Source organism: Epinephelus moara, chromosome 21, assembly GCF_006386435.1.
Source record: "Epinephelus moara isolate mb chromosome 21, YSFRI_EMoa_1.0, whole genome shotgun sequence".
Taxonomy (NCBI): domain Eukaryota; kingdom Metazoa; phylum Chordata; class Actinopteri; order Perciformes; family Serranidae; genus Epinephelus; species Epinephelus moara.
Window position 1 is genome coordinate 3,391,859 of NC_065526.1, and position 17,774 is coordinate 3,409,632.

The 17,774-nt window shown below is 41.9% G+C and overlaps 2 protein-coding genes across 8 annotated transcripts; both read left to right on the forward strand.

The window, feature by feature from the left end:
- The first annotated feature begins 249 nt into the window (after nucleotides 1-249).
- On the forward strand, nucleotides 250-13,184 carry ift57 (intraflagellar transport 57 homolog (Chlamydomonas)). Of its 7 annotated transcripts, none has more exons than XR_007571957.1 (12): nucleotides 250-790; nucleotides 2,476-2,650; nucleotides 3,665-3,783; nucleotides 4,116-4,206; nucleotides 6,560-6,628; nucleotides 6,746-6,868; nucleotides 9,765-9,836; nucleotides 10,645-10,776; nucleotides 10,943-11,005; nucleotides 11,653-11,719; nucleotides 11,815-12,328; nucleotides 12,359-13,184. XR_007571957.1 is itself a non-coding variant. In XM_050074501.1 (11 exons), exons 1-11 carry the CDS (start codon nucleotides 636-638, stop codon nucleotides 11,994-11,996), a joined length of 1,248 nt encoding a protein of 415 aa, XP_049930458.1. In that variant the 5' UTR covers nucleotides 250-635; the 3' UTR covers nucleotides 11,997-13,184. The 7 variants fall into 7 exon arrangements, 2 of the variants coding, with proteins under 2 accessions (XP_049930458.1, XP_049930459.1); XR_007571960.1 differs by having other exon boundaries at nucleotides 12,539-13,184; XR_007571958.1 differs by having other exon boundaries at nucleotides 11,815-12,238; nucleotides 12,329-13,184.
- A 1,582-nt stretch (nucleotides 13,185-14,766) lies between these two features.
- LOC126408803 (tripartite motif-containing protein 16-like) lies at nucleotides 14,767-17,142 on the forward strand. Its single transcript, XM_050074496.1, has one exon. The coding sequence runs from the start codon at nucleotides 15,012-15,014 to the stop codon at nucleotides 16,674-16,676; it is 1,665 nt and encodes a 554-aa protein (XP_049930453.1). The 5' UTR covers nucleotides 14,767-15,011; the 3' UTR covers nucleotides 16,677-17,142.
- Nucleotides 17,143-17,774: the final 632 nt, after the last annotated feature.

Sequence of the window (17,774 nt, forward strand, 5' to 3'; positions counted from 1 at the left end):
CTTTACATAACAATATGAGAAAATACAGATAAAGGACAGTATTAAAATATAACTTAAAAAATACCGATTTGCCAATGATTAATGAACATCTTCCTTGAAGGAGTGATTTTTCAACAGCCATAGATTAATACAGAAATAAATTTCATCTTTGATCGCCTCCTTTTTGAAAATGTAATATCGTCGGTGTTCTTTTAATTTGAAAGCCTTGACAGCAAAGCTACAGCCGGACCGCTTTTATTGTGAAGGTCACAGCGGAAACCATTGACGGTGGTGTCGAAAATGGAAAGCTAACAGAGCTAACAGCTAGTGGCGTCAGACGATTTAAGTGCTGCAAACTTCTCCGTTGTCGCTTTTTAAGTTTCTGGCCTGTAGATATCCTTTTAACCGATACAAACTTTGACTTTGATACATGACGACTCTGAATTAATATCGTAAACATGATTTCGCTAGCAGCTAACGTTAGCTACTTAGCCAGCTAGCGTTAGCTGTCGGTTGCCTGACAACAGAGAGGAAGCCAAACAAACCCAGCTTACTGCTAGCAGGCTAGCACAGGCTAGCTGGCTGAAGTGAGTCAAAAGAATTTGATTATTTAAACGTTTAGTGATATGACTGGTGGCGGGTAAAAGGGACAGGTAATGGCGGATGACGGTAGACGAGGAGATGAAGATGACCGCGGTCCCGGAGCAGTTCATCAGGTGTTTGTGGTGATGGAGTGTTTGCTGGAAAAGTTGAAGGTGTTGAATTATGAGGAGGAAGTTCTGGCCAAGCACAACATGAAAAATCTGTCCAGGTGAGACATAACTTCACAGTAACACGCAGAAGTCACTGTCTAGCTAAAGCTTTATAATCTCACAGGTGTCTAAGTGATGTTTGTTTAGTAACGTGTGCTCCAGATTCCTCCAGATGTTACGGTTTGATTACAGTTATTTATTTCACCAGAGTATCACCTGCACTTGTCACCTAATGAGTTACACACTGTCCCAGTTACAAGTGTGGTTTCGTCACTGATGAGATTTAACATGAGTAGTAGTGAAATAAAGCCTACTTTTTAAATTAATTAGGGTGCACGATATTAGATTTTTGGCCAATATCCGATGTGCCGATATATAGCAACTTATTTGGCTGATAATCACTACCAATATCGATTTATTAATTTTTTATTTTAGTGATCATCAAGTCTCTTCTGTAGTGGAATTAACAACATATTCTACATGCATACTCTTATGACAGCCCACCAGCAGATGGAGACATGATATAAAATGCTTTTTATGTAAAATTCAGTCATTGTGCAAATTAAGAAAAAGCATGTTGGCCGATTCTGATTTATATTGAAGCCGATATTGGCCGATACTGATGACGTGCTGATATTATCATGCATCCCTAAACATATCTATAATACTCTCTGTTAAACCTGTTTATATTTTCTGTTACTGTGTATATTTGTATTTCCACTTTATTGGTCTTTTATTTTTTATATATATATATATATTTATATTATATTGCACTCTTCCTACTTTGCACTGCAACTGCAGCACAACAGCTTCCCGTGGGATAAAAAAGCTCTATACCCTTATCTTTAAAGTTTTAATAAAATGTCCCACAAGTTTTGTGCTGTAAAATGATCTTAAAATGATAGTTTTTAATTATTTTACTTACTAAAGTAATGAATGCTGAAGTTGAAATAAAAAAATTATAATAATTAAACACACAGGGAAAATGGTGTGCAAATATACAGTATGTACACGACATGTAAACAGACCCAAAATGATTTTCTGAATCTCACATTTCATTTTCATACTTTGTTATTAATCAGTATTGGTTATTGGCCATATAAGTTATTATTTATTGGAATATCGCTGAAGCCATATAGCCAAAAAATCCATAGTGCATCCCTAATACGTATACAACAGATATGGACAGATTTGAAGACCCATAAAGTTCTATATGTTTTACTTTTTTTTTTTAATTTTTTTTTTTTTTTTTGACAAATTATGAAAATTAAATGTGAGATTCAGAAAATCATTTTGGGTCTGTTTACATGTCGTGTACATACTGTATATTTGCACTCTGTTTACATGTCGTGTACATACTGTATATTTGCACATCATTTTCCCCGTGTGTTTAATTATCATAATTTATTTTATTTTAACTATTATTTTAAGATACAGCACAAACCTTGTGGGACATTTTAAGGAGCGTTCGAACTTTAAAGATAAGAGTATAGAGCTTTGTTTATCCCAAGGGAAGCTGTTGTGCAGCATTTGCAGGGGGGTGGGGGGTGGATATATCGATATCGGTCAAATGAGTTGTTACATATCGGCATATCAGATATTGTCAAAAAAATCCAATATCATGCATCCCTATTGGAAATATATTTAGGAACCTTAGGGCCTTGTAAACAAGCAGAAATAAAAAAAGACCACTTACTGCAGAAATTCACTTCCCCGTCTTTCTTCTCTGTTTTCCCCTCATCAGACATTACTTTGTCTCCAGTCCGTATCTGGCGTTCAACTCGGGCGAGCAGTTCTACATGTTCACCATCATCGCAGCGTGGCTCATCAACGAGGCAGGGAGGCCGTTCACCGAGCCTCAGGAGTACGACGAACCCAACGCCACTGTGTCCAACATCCTGGCAGAGCTCAGGGCTTTTGTAAGCAATGCTCAACCCTCAGATCTGTGTGTTGTGAATAGGGTTGCAACGGTATGAGATTTTCATGGTACGATAACTGTCTCAGAGAATATCGCGGTATCATGGTATTTAAGTAATTATCTTATCATCAGTCAGAATGATCCTTAAAACAGAAGGGTTATTGTTGGTTGAACAAATGTTATATTACTATAATTGAAACTTGAAACCGTTCTGTTAATTGAAGTATGTGTATAAAGCCTCCCTTTTGAAAATAACTAAATTAAAGGGGAGATTCTCCGTCTAGTTGCTTTTTTATTTTTCCAGTATTGTAGATAAGCCTATGTACACAGTATGATAACCATCAACTTATATGTCATGGTATATCTTGCAACCGATATATTGCTGCAACCCCAGTTGTGACTCAAAGTGGCTGTAGTTAAAGCGCTGTCGCTACTCAGAGTCAAAGCTCTGAAGTGTGCAGTTAAAGTTTTTGAGGTGCTGGATTCAGATTTGGAGGCTGTTCAAATGTTGCATTTTCCTTCCAGTTACCAATCAACCAAAATGTGTTGTGATAGGGTGAGCAGCTTTCATTTTGTACTAGATTTCATCCTGACTGGCGTGAAAGTGCCTTCAAAAGTCTTCATACGCAGACAACCAGTAAATTTAGTGATCATATATTCCAGAAATCAAATATCAACACAGACACACAGACACTCTTCCACTCGCTTTTCACTTTTCCCTTGTGTAATTGAGTGTCTGCTTCTTGGAGCTCAAAATAAAAAGGTCTGAAAAAGTTCAAAAGTCTCACATTTATCCTTGATAAAACGTGCAGACACTCGGTAACTTGACAGACGAGTAGTGAATAAAACAGATGAATGAAATATGTAACAATGAATAAAATATTTCAAAGTGCTTTTGATCCTGACCTCAAACTCAGTCGACTCAGACTCCTCATTGTTAGCTGCTGTTACACAGTAAGAACTCAGAAGTTTGAGAGTGCTGGGGACTTACTTGACTCGTGACTGTGTCTGTCAGGGTGTTAAGGTGGATTTCCCGCCCTCCAAACTGAAATCCGGTTCCGGCGAATACGTCTGCTTCGTGTTGGACCGACTGGCTGAGGAGGCTCTGAGGAGGAGGGGGTTCTCCTTCAAAAGGTACTCAAATATTTCTCCTCTGTTCACCTCTCTAAAACAACTCAAATCTCCTCTGTCTTACTCTTTAACTCTCATTTGTTTCCATTTCCTTGTACTTTTGTTGCTTGTTACTTTTCTTCACCTGCTGGATTCCTTCTCAAAGTCTTCACCATTCTGATTGGCACATTTTCAGGTCACATTGTAATATTTAGCTTTAAATGTGAGGGCGCAGGGTCATGCAGTGTATCTGTGTCAATTATACTGAATGTGAACACACTATTACTATTTTTTTAATCAAGGAGAAACTGATCATGCTCCGGCTTTTGACTTCCTGTTCTTTTCCTTCCCTCCAGACCAAACTACCCAACAGAAACCACAGAAGAAGAGTCTGTGATAGAGGACGATGCAGAGCTTACACTCAGCAAAGTAGAAGAGGAGATGATCGTAGGTGTCCCAGCTTAATTTAACTGTAAACACAGAACCCCTCATCTTAAGTGTTTGTTACTCTCAAATGTTTACCTCTTCAAAGGTGATGTGTGTGAGATTTAGGGGAATTTAATGGCATTTACTGGCATCTAGTGGTGAGGATTGCAGACTGCAACCAGCTGAAACTGGTTAGAATTCCTTCGGTGTTCATTGTTCAGGAGGTTTGTCTGTTGTGGGCTGCTGCAGCAACATGGCAGTGAACATGGTGGTATCCAAAAAGTAAGATCTGCTCCCCGTGTAGATATAAACAGCTCATTCTAAGGCGACAAAAACACAGTGATTATTATTTTCAGGTGATTATACACTAAAGAAAATATACTGATGGTATTATATTATCATATGCCCCTGAATCATACACACATTGGATTTTTAAATCCATACCGATTTACTTGCTCTATCATTTCTCTCAATAGGAACAACAGTAGGAAAAAAAACATGCTTCACCCTGTCTGTGACTTCGTTAAAATACTTTCTAACAGGTACAAGCTCTAACAGAAAGCAAATAGATCAATGAAAGAAGGGACCACTAATTATGTCAACAACTATTGAATTATATGCCGTCTCATGCGAGAGTATAGGTGAGTTAACAAACAGTGTCATAGAATCTGGCAGGTCACACATCTCGATGTAACGCTTATTCAGATTAAGGTCACATTAGAAAAAAAACAGTATTTGATTAAGGGAATTGCTGCATCAAAGCAAACATCACAATAAAACGTGCAAACACCAGCCTGAGATAAAACAACCAAGCCAATTAGTCACAAGTCACTCACTCTGTTAAATAATTCAAACAGTCAAAGGCATACGTCTCAAAGCATACACACCTCAGCATGTACATTACAAGCTAACACACAATAGGTGACAGAATCTGCAGTTATCTGTGAGCCGCCCGACCCTTCCATCTGTCCTCCAGGAGTTACCCATTAATCAGTTTAACTGTCAGAGGGCCAAATGAATGTTTATAATGACTGTGCTTACACAAGGGAACTCCGCACCTCCTTCAGAATTCATTAGCACACACTTAAAAGTTCAGCACATTAAAAGGGTCAGATAAAATTGGGGCTGACCCCTGAAAGTCAAACATTCAAAATCATCAGTCATTAATTTTTATTAAAGTTTCAGTGTGTAGGATTTAAGGTAATATATTAGCCAGAATTGAATATAATATAATAAATATGTTTTCTGTAGTGTATAATGAACTTTAGATAACAATTGTTGTGTTTTCGTTACCTTAGAATGAGCCATTTATATCTACATAGGGAGCGAGTCTCCGTTTATGGTTTATCTACAGTTGCCCAAAACAGACAAACCAAACCCTGGTTGCAAATAGGACCATTCACGTTTGAAGGTCGGCTGCCGCTGCTAGAAACAATGAGCAGCACCGGAGTTACACTGGTTTGTAACGTGTAACTGCTTATTCAATGTCTCTAGCGGTTTAAATCACCTGGAGTCTCATCTATAATCATTGCATATGCACACAACGAGGCCTGAATGTGGTGTACGTCACTCCCCATGCAAAAGTCTATAAAAACAGACTTGATGAGAGAAACTTTGACCCATGCTTACAAACATTTTGGAGACAGGATATTGGTGACGCAGATGGAGAGGTGGAAGCCTGATTGTAGACATTGTCTAATATTGTTTGGTGCACGTCATTTTTGTTTTTTGCCTGTATGTACATTTCTAGTATGGATCTTACACATTCTTTTGTAAATGAGACCCATGCCCCATGCTTTTTTTTTTTTTTTTGAGAGGAAGAGGCCTCTGCAGATAATCTGGTGCCCAGCGTCCTGGATGTTATGTTAGTGGAGAATAAAGCTGACCACACATAAGCAGGTGCTAGACTAGCTGTCCGCAGCGTCATGCCAAATTGCGTCGGAAATACATGGATTTGTAACGTGAAACTGAATTATTTGGTGTGTTTTTTACCAGTTTAAATCACTGTCATTTTGATTTGGAAAGGAAAACCTCTGCGGATAATTTGGCTCATGGTAAAAATGTCTAGTAGATGATTTTTTCTAATATCTTTCACTGTTTTACAAAAAAAATTTAAAATCAAAAAAATGTTTAAAATTAACCAAAACACTCATTTAAATCCAGTACATATAAACCTGATTAAGTATTCACTTCCTGTTTTCAACACTTGACAATCAGTCACTACCACAGTCTTTAAAGCTTGTTGGGGCCTTGCTATGAAAGCTGCTGAGTGAAGTTATTGTGTGTGTGTGTGTGTGTGTGTGTGTGTGTGTGTGTGTGTGTGTGTGTGTGTGTGTGTGTACGTGTGTGTGTGTGTGTGTGTGTGTGATCTCAGGAGGAGCCTGATGATGAGGAGGAGAACGTGATGGACCTGGAGGCTCTGAAGTTACGAACCACTCACACAGTGAGTTAACCTGGAAATGTGTTACCTTCAGAGACTCTCAAGCGACTTTTTGGTGTGTGCATTTGAATTATGTCACATTTTGTGATGAAACACGTCGTGTTGTTTGTTCTCTGACAGGAAGCTGAACCGTCCTCCAAACCAGATGAGATTCTGGAGTCGACGGTTGATGCCGCAGAGTGGAACCTGGAGGTGGAGAGAGTCCTGCCACAACTCAAAGTCACCATCAGGACAGACAACAAGGTACACACTCACCTGAGCACCACCTTTTTCTCAAAGATGATTCTGTTCAGTGCATCACTCTGGGCCTGATGCAGGATCAGTGTAAGTCGGTTTTGTAGTTTTTGGCTAATTAGATTAATTAAATTCATTTTCCATGTCTTCCAAATATAGAGCTGGCTAAAAAGCAGAGGTTAAAAAGTGTTCAGAAACACCCACTGATGAGCAGCAGCTATGGTTCAGTTTGGTTTTGTTCTAATGTATCTAATCAAGACGTTTCTCTTTTCCTCTCTCTGACTGTGCCAGTTGTGTGTGTCAGTGTGAGACGAGGGAGGAAGTAAAGAGATGAGATCCAGCCATTGTGTTGCCTGATGAGCAGTCAGTCATAGATACCGAGATCAATACTGCCAGACTTTGCTAAATGTGAGCTTCATCAGTGATTTTTGAAGGGCCTCTGCATTGCTGGAAAATCAGGATGTTGTGATTCAAATCACATCAACTATTTACAGTGTTGAGTCTGCATTACTTTGCTGACACACAGTTGTGTTAAGGCCCAGGCACACCAGACCGGCTTCAGAGAACTAGTGGCAACGAAGCCCCCTGTTGTGTCGCCTGACGTTGCCATGTCTCAGCCAAAAAGTTGCACATGAACACACCGCAAAAACTCCAGCCAGCAGCCAACCAGCAAGTACATTCTGCACCTGGGTGAGAGGAAACAACTCCACACCAGCAGATGGCAGTAGTCTTTATTCGTCAGTCAAAAAGGGAAACTGGAAGACCGTCTTGACGTGACTAAGCCAGTTAGCACATTTAAAGCAATGTTAAAAGAACAGAGTGTATGTACTGTGCATCAGTGAACTATAACGCAACCCATCATGAAACATTTCTGCCGAAGAGCCCAGTGGCTGAAAAAAAATAATCTGACCTTATGAAACAAGTTTGTTTTGATCTAATTTCCTCTTACATTTAGCCGTTTGTTTACTTTCCTCACTTTGTTTTTTGGAATGATTTAATTCACCAACTTCATCATGCTGAATCAGCCAAAAAAAAAAAGAGCCAACAGGGGCCGAGAGGCAACAGTGCAGGACACCCCGCACTGACAAGGGCAACAGACACTCACTGACACCCCAACATTGACTGACAGCCGTTACTACACTGTAAGAAGTTAAGAGTGTGTGTGTTTTATTGTGCCTACGTGCTGGTGATAACCATGGTCAGAGGCGTTATGATTTCGTGTTGTCTCTACGTACGTACGTCCATCCCATTCTTGCAAATGTGAGGGAATTTCAAATTTGGCACAAATGTTCACTCAACAATGAACTGATTAGAGTTTAGTGGTCAAAGGTCAAAGGTCACTGTGACTGTGACTGTCACAAAACAAACAAATTCTTACACTGATTATGACAATATTTTACACAAATGTCTAATAACGATATAATACAACTATGGAGTGATAACACTTTATATCCAAAATGTCAAAGGTCATCTTCACCGTGACATCATGATGTTCTGCAAGAACACTTTTCTGTCCATTACTTGACATCATATATTAGGAACAGAGGAGGAGGCATTTGGTCAGATACTGAGGCCTAGTCCACACGGACCCGTGTACTTCTGAAATCGTGTATTATTCTATGCAATTTGGCTGTTTGGCCACACGCAACTGCACTTTTGGGCCCCCGAAACCACGTTTCTTTGAAACCGGAGTCCAGGGTGAAGTTTCTGGAAGACTCCGGTGCCAGCGGTTGTCTGTTCAAGTCCCCGTCCGGACCAAAACATGGAGTGTGGACTGGTAGCTGGAGAGGTGCCAGTTCACCTCCTGGGCACTGCCGAGGTGCCCCTGAGCAAGGCACCGAACCCCCCAACCGCTCAGAGCGCCTGTCATGGGCAGCCCACTCTGACATCTCTCCACTTAGTGCATGTATAGGTCCAGTTTGTGCATGTGTGTGTTCGGACCTGTGTGTAATTGACAAACAGAGTGAAAAATTGAATTTCCCCTCGGGGATTAATAAAGTATATAAAATTTAAAAAAAAATTAAATTAAAATTAGATAGGATAACCACAGTATTTTATTACCTGTCTCCGTTGTTTGACATCAGAGCGACGGTAAATAGGTAGTGAAATGGCAGACCAAACAAACTCGCTGGTGCTAACTTTATTTGTGAGCGTGCTATCTGCTCTCTCGACCTAACGTCCAACGAAGGAGGCTGCCCCTGTTGCTAGCTACCCCAACTACACTACCACAAAAGCAGCGATGGGTCTACCAACGGAGGTCCGACCCAGCTGGTTTCAGCTGGATTAGGCCTGAATGTTGAGACTGTGCTGATTGTACAGGTCGTCTATGCTGCTGTGGGGAGGATGTGTGTGAAGCATCCATGTTTCCACAGACATTAATATAAACTCGAAGTGCAATTGACTGTGAGGCAGTAATTCTAGGTCATTAATACATTTTATTCACTGAGAAGGAAACTGAGACTGAGATAAAAAGCAGCAGGCAGGTATCTCTGTCCAGACTTTACTCTTTAACTTGAACTTTCTTCATTTGTTTTCCCCCCATGTTCCGTCTTTCCCTCCACGTGTGCCAGCTGGCCATTAACATTTATTATAGTTCCTTAAAAATTTGTGGGAAAGTTCTGAAGTTTTGTTCATGAAAATGTGTGGAAGCATTACGTATTACTGCAGATAATGATTATTATTATTACAGTAATACTGATAGATATTATGTGGGTAGTAAAATTAAATAATGTGGTAGATATTAACATCACAAAGCTCAGTGTGAAATATGCAGTTTGAAGGATTGAAAGGAAAACCTTTGTAGGCAAACTGAGACAGCTGCTGGAGTTTCCCAGCATGCTCTCTGTTGTGTCGCTGCTGTCTGAGTTGTTTTTGTCTGGTCTCTGGTCTGTGTGTCCGTCTGCAGGACTGGAGGGTCCACGTGGACCAGATGCATCAACACAGAGACGGGATCAAGTCCTCACTCAAAGAGGCCAAGGTGCGTTCACTGACCTGGTTCAGTAATAACAGCAGTGATGACTGTTGAGCTGAGGTGTGTGTGTGTGTTTGGCTCCACCTACTGTTTCCTGCACACTTTATAATATTTACCCTCTCACAATGCTGTGTGACGCCCTTTTACTACATACACAGGTGATACTGCAGTGCTACTTCTATTAAAACACCGTCAATACACTGCAGCAGGTATTCATGTTTTCATCGCACACGTGTTTAGAATGAACTCCTTACATTAACTTCCTGTGAGGAATGTTATTGAGCTGCATTGTTTTGGCTAGAAAGATCCAAATGATCCAGAATGACAGAGGCACTGTTGTGTCTTGAGCCTGTTTTTAAACGTACGACTCTGATGTAACAGTACAAGCTGTGAGAGGTGATGGAAATAAATCACACAGGTGAGACAGTGAATGTGCTCAGTCGACTTGTTTGTCTTCACCCTGATCTTTTGGCAGAAAACAAACAGCTGATGTAACAACACCACACCTGTCAGCCTCCACCTGATACCATGAAGCTACCATCATTAGATGTTTAGCTTTCGCTTCATTTGCTCACTTTGAGAAGATTTGAGATCCTCTGCGGCTGAAGTGTTTCAGCTCTGCATCATGTTACACTGAGCCTCCTGTTAACCACCTGACACCCACAGAAGAAAAATATTTCTTCAGTCAGAAACTTAACTGATTAACACGTTTAACTCCTGAAAGTGAAAACGACAGCAGGATTGTCCTTAAAAGACGCTGAAAACATCCTCCATAATATCCTCTCCTGTGCTGCGTCCTCTCATGTCCCCGCAGAGCTACCTGGACAAACTGCAGGAGGACATAGGCAAGACTCTTGAGAAGGTGAGCAGCAGAGAGAAATACATCAACAACCAGCTGGAGCATCTGATCCAGGAGTACCGCAGCGCTCAGGCCAAACTCAGCGAGGTAAATGCCAGATCTGTTTGGCAACTTAATACTTAATAAAGTCTTTGGATTAAGAGGTTTTAAGACCGGCTGTGTGACCTCTTGCACATGCGGTCACACTGTGGAAATATAAAGAATTTGATGTTTGGGGACAGAAACGTGGTGACGAAGCTGTGTTCTCCACCAGGCAAAGGAGCGCTACCAGCAGGCCAGTGGAGGAGTGACTGAGAGGACCAGAGTCCTGGCAGAGGTCAGTGAACACATCACACATTTTCACATCACTCTACAGTCCTCAGAGAGTTTGAACAGACGACACTGCAGCAGCCAATAAACCTCTCTGTCTTTGGGTTTCCTGTTATTTTCCACCTTCTCACCTGTTCTCAGCAGACAGGGAAACTTCCTGAAGTACAATTTAAAGTACAAGTACCTTGAATCAAATATACCACCGCTGAGCTTGTGTGTATTAAATTTAATGGTACAAACTGTGATGGATGCAAACACAACAGGAAAACAAGATGACAAACACACAACATATTATTATTCAGTGATAAATATGAATGTAGTTTATAGTAAGTTATATGTAGTCAGTAACAAAAAGACGTGTTGGGGCCTTAAATCTGCATTCAGAGTGAAATAAAGTGTCTTTGAGTAATAATGAACAATGATGAGAGAAATAAAGAAGCAGAAAGGTCCTGAGTAGAGAAATGAAGAAATAAAAACACTTACTAGAACATGTAAATGGATTAAAAAATAACCAGAGAATAAATGCTGTTAAAGAAAAACCATCACAACTGGCTGGATTTCATCCTTTTCTCAGGTATTCCAGTAAAACTGAGCTCCAATGAATTCTCACTGTCAGGTAGTTTGTGAGCTTTTCTGTGTGTGTCTGTGTTTCAGATCAGTGAGGAGCTGGAGAAGGTGAAGCAGGAGATGGAGGAGAAAGGCAGCAGCATGTCTGATGGAGGTGATACTGTGACTGAATCTCTGTCTCTGAGTCGAGCTCGTGGAAATGAAGTGTCTGTATTTGGTGCTGACCGTCTGTCTGTGTTCGTCCTTCAGCTCCGGTGGTGAAGATCAAGCAGAGTTTGACCAAGTTGAAGCAGGAGATCGTTCAGATGGACGTGAGGATCGGCGTTGTGGAGCACACGCTGCTGCAGGCCAAACTCAAAGAGAAGTCCAACATGACGCGTGACATGCACGCCACCAACATCCCCGAGCCTGCCGCCGGGCCCTTCTCTTAGGTTCACCTCCATGCTGGGCCCTTGTCTTACATTCACCTCCACGATGGGGCCCCTCTCTTAGGTTCACCTCCATGCTGGGCCCTTGTCTTACATTCACCTCCACGATGGGGCCCCTCTCTTAGGTTCACCTCCACGATGGGCCCTTCTCTTACATTCACCTCCACGATGGGCACAACTCTTCGGTTCACCTCCATGCTGGGCCCTTGTCTTACATTCACCTCCACGATGGGCCCTTCTCTTAGGTTCATCTCCATGCTGGGCCCTTCTCTTACATTCACCTCCATGATGGGCCCTTCTCTTAGGTTCTCCTCCACGATGGGCCCTTCTCTTAGGTTCACCTCCATGCGGAGCCCTTCTCTTAGGTTCACCTCCACGCTGGGCCCTTCTCTTACATTCACCTCCACGATGGGCCCTTCTCTTACATTCACCTCCACGATGGGCCCTTCTCTTAGGTTCACCTCCACCATGGGAGCTTTCTGAGGCTCACCTCCACATCTGACCCTTCACTGAGGTTCATTTACATGCTTAGGCCCTTCTCTTAGGTTCACCTCCATGCTGGGCCCTTCTCTTACATTCACCTCCACGATGGGCCCTTCTTTGTTTCACCTGTACGATGGCCCCTTCTCTTAGGTTCACCTCCACGCCGGGCCCTTCTTTGGTTCACCTCTACGATGGCCCCTTCTTTTAGGTTCACCTCCACGCCGGGCCCTTGCTGAGGCTCACCTCCACATCTGGCCCTTCACTGAAGTTCATCTCCATGCTGGGCCCTTCTCTTAGGTTCACCTCCACCATGGGCCCTTTCTGAGGCTCACCTCCACATCTGGCCCTTCACTGAGGTTCATTTACATGTGGGGCCCCTCACTGAGGTTCACCTCCACACTGGGCACCTGAGCTAAGACAAAACACAACACCTGTATTTCTTGAACTTGAACTGTCTCGTGATGTCGGACCCTTAAAACTTACTAAAGTTTTATTTCAAAACAGAGAAGATGAACTTTCTTAATACTTCAAAAACATTTTTAGAATCAAGTCATAAAACCATTTGGACTTGAATGAACAGTTAATTTATTTGGCTCCTTGTCCTGAATGTCACTTATTTATTTTTGAGCTTCAGTTTCTGTAATAATAGTATTTGGTATCTTTTTCATGTGTACATGAACATAAAATAAATTTTGATGCAGACAATAATTTGTGTCTTCAGAAGTCATTAAAGTTAAATTTATTGTTTGAATATTTGTTGGTCTTGAGCAAAATGTCCACTAGGTGTCACCAGCAGACAAAGTACATCTCAATGTATGTATTCAGATTTACTCAGGTATGTCCTGTTATTACTTTATGTTATAATATTTCACTTATTTATGCACCACCCAGCCAGCACACTGTGTGACCCAAATCAAGCACACCTAAGATGTCCCACACTAACAGGTGCCTGCTGGATCTGGCCCACCTCCTGACATGCTCATGGTGGATCCTCCAGCGAAGCCTTCTGCATCCTCAGAGGAACTTCTCCCTTCACTGAGGTGTGTGAGGACTTCCTGCAGTCTGTGACAATAATCCCTGATGTGACTGCAGCGTCTCATTCAGCTCTACATGTTGGAAACATTTGAGGAGCAGCAGAGATGAACCTGGAGCAGATCGTGGAGGACTTCATGGTGCACGAGACTCACAGGATGATGTTCAGACAGGTGAGGACAACACACACACAGACACTGATTTATGTAACTGTACAGAGAGGGACATCAACCACTGTGCTGCATGAAACGTAGTAGTGTGTGTAGGGGTGTGTGTGTGTGTGGAGTTTTTATTGTTTATACATCTCTCCTATTGCCTCGTGATGTTTACTCCATCTGCTGATTCTATAAGTGTCACGCTGTTAAATTTATGTGGACGAATAATTCTTGTTGCACCTGCTGCGATGTCCACAAACCTTTTATTTATTGTCCATAATTTCTGATGAAGTGTCTGAGTTTTGTCTCTTTTCTGGTTTGTTCTTGTGACGCTGCACTGAGGAAAATGGTGCCGTGTGTTTATCAGGAGCGTCTGGTGTGTTGCTGATTAAAGAAGCTCCTGGTTTCACCTACATTTATTAAACACACTCCTCACACCACTGCTGCAGAGAACACCTCCTTTATTTCAACTAATAAACACCACACAGTGTTTTTTTTTCAAGGTGATCATTTAATATGAACAGCTGTCTCTACAAAGCTTTGATAGTTTTAAGCTAATCATGAAAATAAAAGGTCTGACTGTGATATCTTTAAATCAGCTGTGGAAAACTAAAAATATTGTCAAAGGCAAAAACCAAACAAACATGAATTCATATTAATCAACAACTGAAGTGCTGAATCAGCTGATCTGGTTCATTCGTCTCCTTCTGGATTCACACTTGCAACAAATAACTTGTTTGATATTTGTTCAAACCATCTGAAGCTTGAAATGCTGCTTTGGTTCAGGATGATATTCTGAAACTGAAATGTTTTGTCACAAATGCTTCAAAGTAGATCATTAAATATGTGACAAGATTATTAAACAGCTACTGAAGTGTTTTATGACAGTTTACTTTGGTAACTTCCTGTTGTCAGTCAACTGTGTTTAACCAGCAGAAGAAAATGTGACAGAATTTGAGGAGGAGTCAGAGAAATATGGAGCCATCACCAAAACCTGAGGAGCCAAGACGTACTGTATTTTACAACTAAAAACTTTTCAAACAGGGAGCAGGTTTTAGACGAGGAGACAAAGTTCAAACTCAAAGTGCTCCTCCTCTTCCTGGAATGACTCAGAGCTTGATGAGCCCTCCCTCCTCTTCCTGCTCTCACACACAGAGCCAGCTCCACTCTGTCCACACATTTCCTTGTTCCCTCCCCTTCAGATCTACAGTGTGTAACCAACACAGTGGTGACGTGAGAGAGCTGACAGACTCCATTCACTGCAGGAACACATGATGTTTAGATCAGAGCTCAAACTAGTTTCTCTTATCAGAGAGTGAAACTCACACAGTCACTGCCACGAGGTGAAATGGCACAGAAAGGAGTTGAGCTGGACCGAGAAACCTTCTCTTGTTCCATCTGTCTGGATCTACTGAAGGATCCAGGGACTCTTCCCTGTGGACACAGCTACTGCATCAACTGTATTCAAAGCTTCTGGGATGGAGAGGATGAGAAGAGAATCTACAGCTGCCCTCAGTGTAGGCAGAGCTTCACACCGAGGCCTGTCCTGATGAAAAACATCATGTTAGCAGATTTGGTGGAGGAACTGAAGAAGACTGGACTCCAAGCTGCTCCTGCTGATCGCTGCTATGCTGGAGCTGAAGATGTGGCCTGTGATGTCTGCACTGGGAGGAAACTGAAAGCCTTCAAGTCCTGTCTGCAGTGTGTGGCCTCTTACTGTGAGAAACACCTCCAGCCTCATCGTGACTCGGCTCCATTACAGAAACACAAGCTGGTGGAGCCCTCCAAGAAGCTGCAGGAGAACATCTGCTCTCGTCATGATGAGGTGATGAAGATGTTCTGCCGCACTGATCAGCAGTGTATCTGTTATCTCTGCTCTGTGGATGAACATAAAGGCCACGACACAGTGTCAGCTGCAGCAGAAAGGACTGAGAGGCAGAGAGAGCTGGAGGGGAGTCGACAAAACATCCAGCAGAGAATCCAGGACACAGAGAAAGATGTGAAGCTGCTCCAACAGGAGGTGGAGGCTATCAGTCGCTCTGCTGATAAAGCAGTGGAGCACAGTGAGAAGATCTTCACTGAGCTGATCCGTCTCATGGAGAAAAGACGCTCTGATGTGAAGCAGCAGCTCAGATGGCAGCAGGAAACTGAAGTGAGTCGAGTCAAAGAGCTTCAGGAGAAGCTGGAGCAGGAGATCACTGAGCTGAAGAGGAAAGACGCTGAGCTGAAGCAGCTCTCACACACAGAGGATCACAACCAGTTTCTACACAACTACCCCTCACTGTCAGCACTCAGTGAAGCCACACACTCATCCAGCATCAACATCCGTCCTCGCCGCTACTTTGAGGACGTGACAGCGGCTGTGTCAGGAGTCAGAGATAAACTACAGGACGCTCTTAGGGACACATGGACAAACGTCTCACTGACAGGGACTGAAGTGGATGTTTTACTGCCACAACCAGAGCCCAAGACCAGAGCTGAGTTCTTCAGATATTCACGTCACATCACACTGGATCCAAACACAGCATTCATAGCGCTGTTATTATCTGAGGGGAACAGGAAAGTGACAGTCATGAGACAACACCAGTCTTATTCTAAACACCCAGACAGATTCACTGGATGTTGTCAGGTCCTGAGTAGAGAGAGTCTGACTGGATGTTGTTACTGGGAGGTGGAGTGGAGAGAGACAGTTTATGTAGCAGTCGCATACAAGACTATCAGACAAGCAGGGTGGGAAGAATGTTTATTTGGATGCAATGAGAAATCTTGGATGTTAAGATGTCACAATAACAGTTATAAGTTTTATCACAACAAAGTCGAAACTCCCGTCTCAGGTCCTCGGTCCTCCAGAGTAGGAGTGTACCTGGATCACAGTGCAGGTATTCTGTCCTTCTACAGCGTCTCTGAAACCATGACTCTCCTCCACAGAGTCCAGACCACATTCACTCAGCCTCTCTATGTTGGACTACGTCTTTGTCTTGATTCCACTGCTGAGTTGTGTCAAGTCAAATAGTCTGAAGTCATTTAAGGGTTAAACTCTGTGTTTGGTCTCCATGTTTGTTGCTGACAGCTGATTGTTGTGGCGTTTCTTCACTGCACACAGATCAGGGGGGTATTCCATCAACGTAGCTAAGAATATCCAGACTAAGGTGTAATCTTGAAGTTTGACTAAACGCCAACTCCCAATCTAGCTCCAACCCGTTCCATCAAGTGAAATCAGCTGGCTCCAATTGATGCTAATTCAAGCCTCACCTGTTAAGCCTCAAGTCATGCACGCGCCCAGGGAAAATAAAAAGCCCAAACTAGTCGAGTGCCGCAAATGTTACAAAATGTCAAAAAGCAAAGGAAAGGAGAGAGCGGAGGCTTTTCTATGGCGGAGCAAACGCTCCTTATGGAAGTGTATGAGGACTATAAGGACATAATTAAGAAAAAGGCAACACTGCAGTGATTAATAAAGTAAGGGAGGTGGCGTGACGGAATATTGCCGACAGGCTTAATGCGCAAGTGACAAAGAAAATTCAGCATTTCAGCATAATATCATGTTCTATAAATCTTGCATCAAAGGGACAAAATATATGTCGATAAGAACACCTATTAAATCTAACAATTCAAGTCTGCCTAATGAAATTCACCAAATGTGTAAATTAATATTAGGGATAGACTGTTTATCACATTTATCTACTGATTCCTATGTACATTTCAGATGATGCATTTAGTCAAACTATTTTATGTGAATCATCACATTTATCACATAATTGATTGTAGATTATGACATTTCAGAAATGATCAGTTTATAGGAAATAATCACATAACATTTATCTATTGATTGTAGAAAATTCCATTTAGCAAATCCATCAGTTCAGTGGAGATGAGGAAAACTATTAAGTGAATGCAGGTGATAGTGAATAAATCATCTATTTCTCATCATGTGGGAGTCAATTGTAAGCTCTATCCCTTATTATATTAAAATAAGGAAAATCCCCTTAAATGTATGGCATGTGCTATAGGATGAGGAACAGACAAACCACAATGGTGTGTGTCCCATTTTAATGTGGTTGCTTTGTGTCATGGTTAATTCATAAATATAAAAGATAACCATATGTTAATGTGA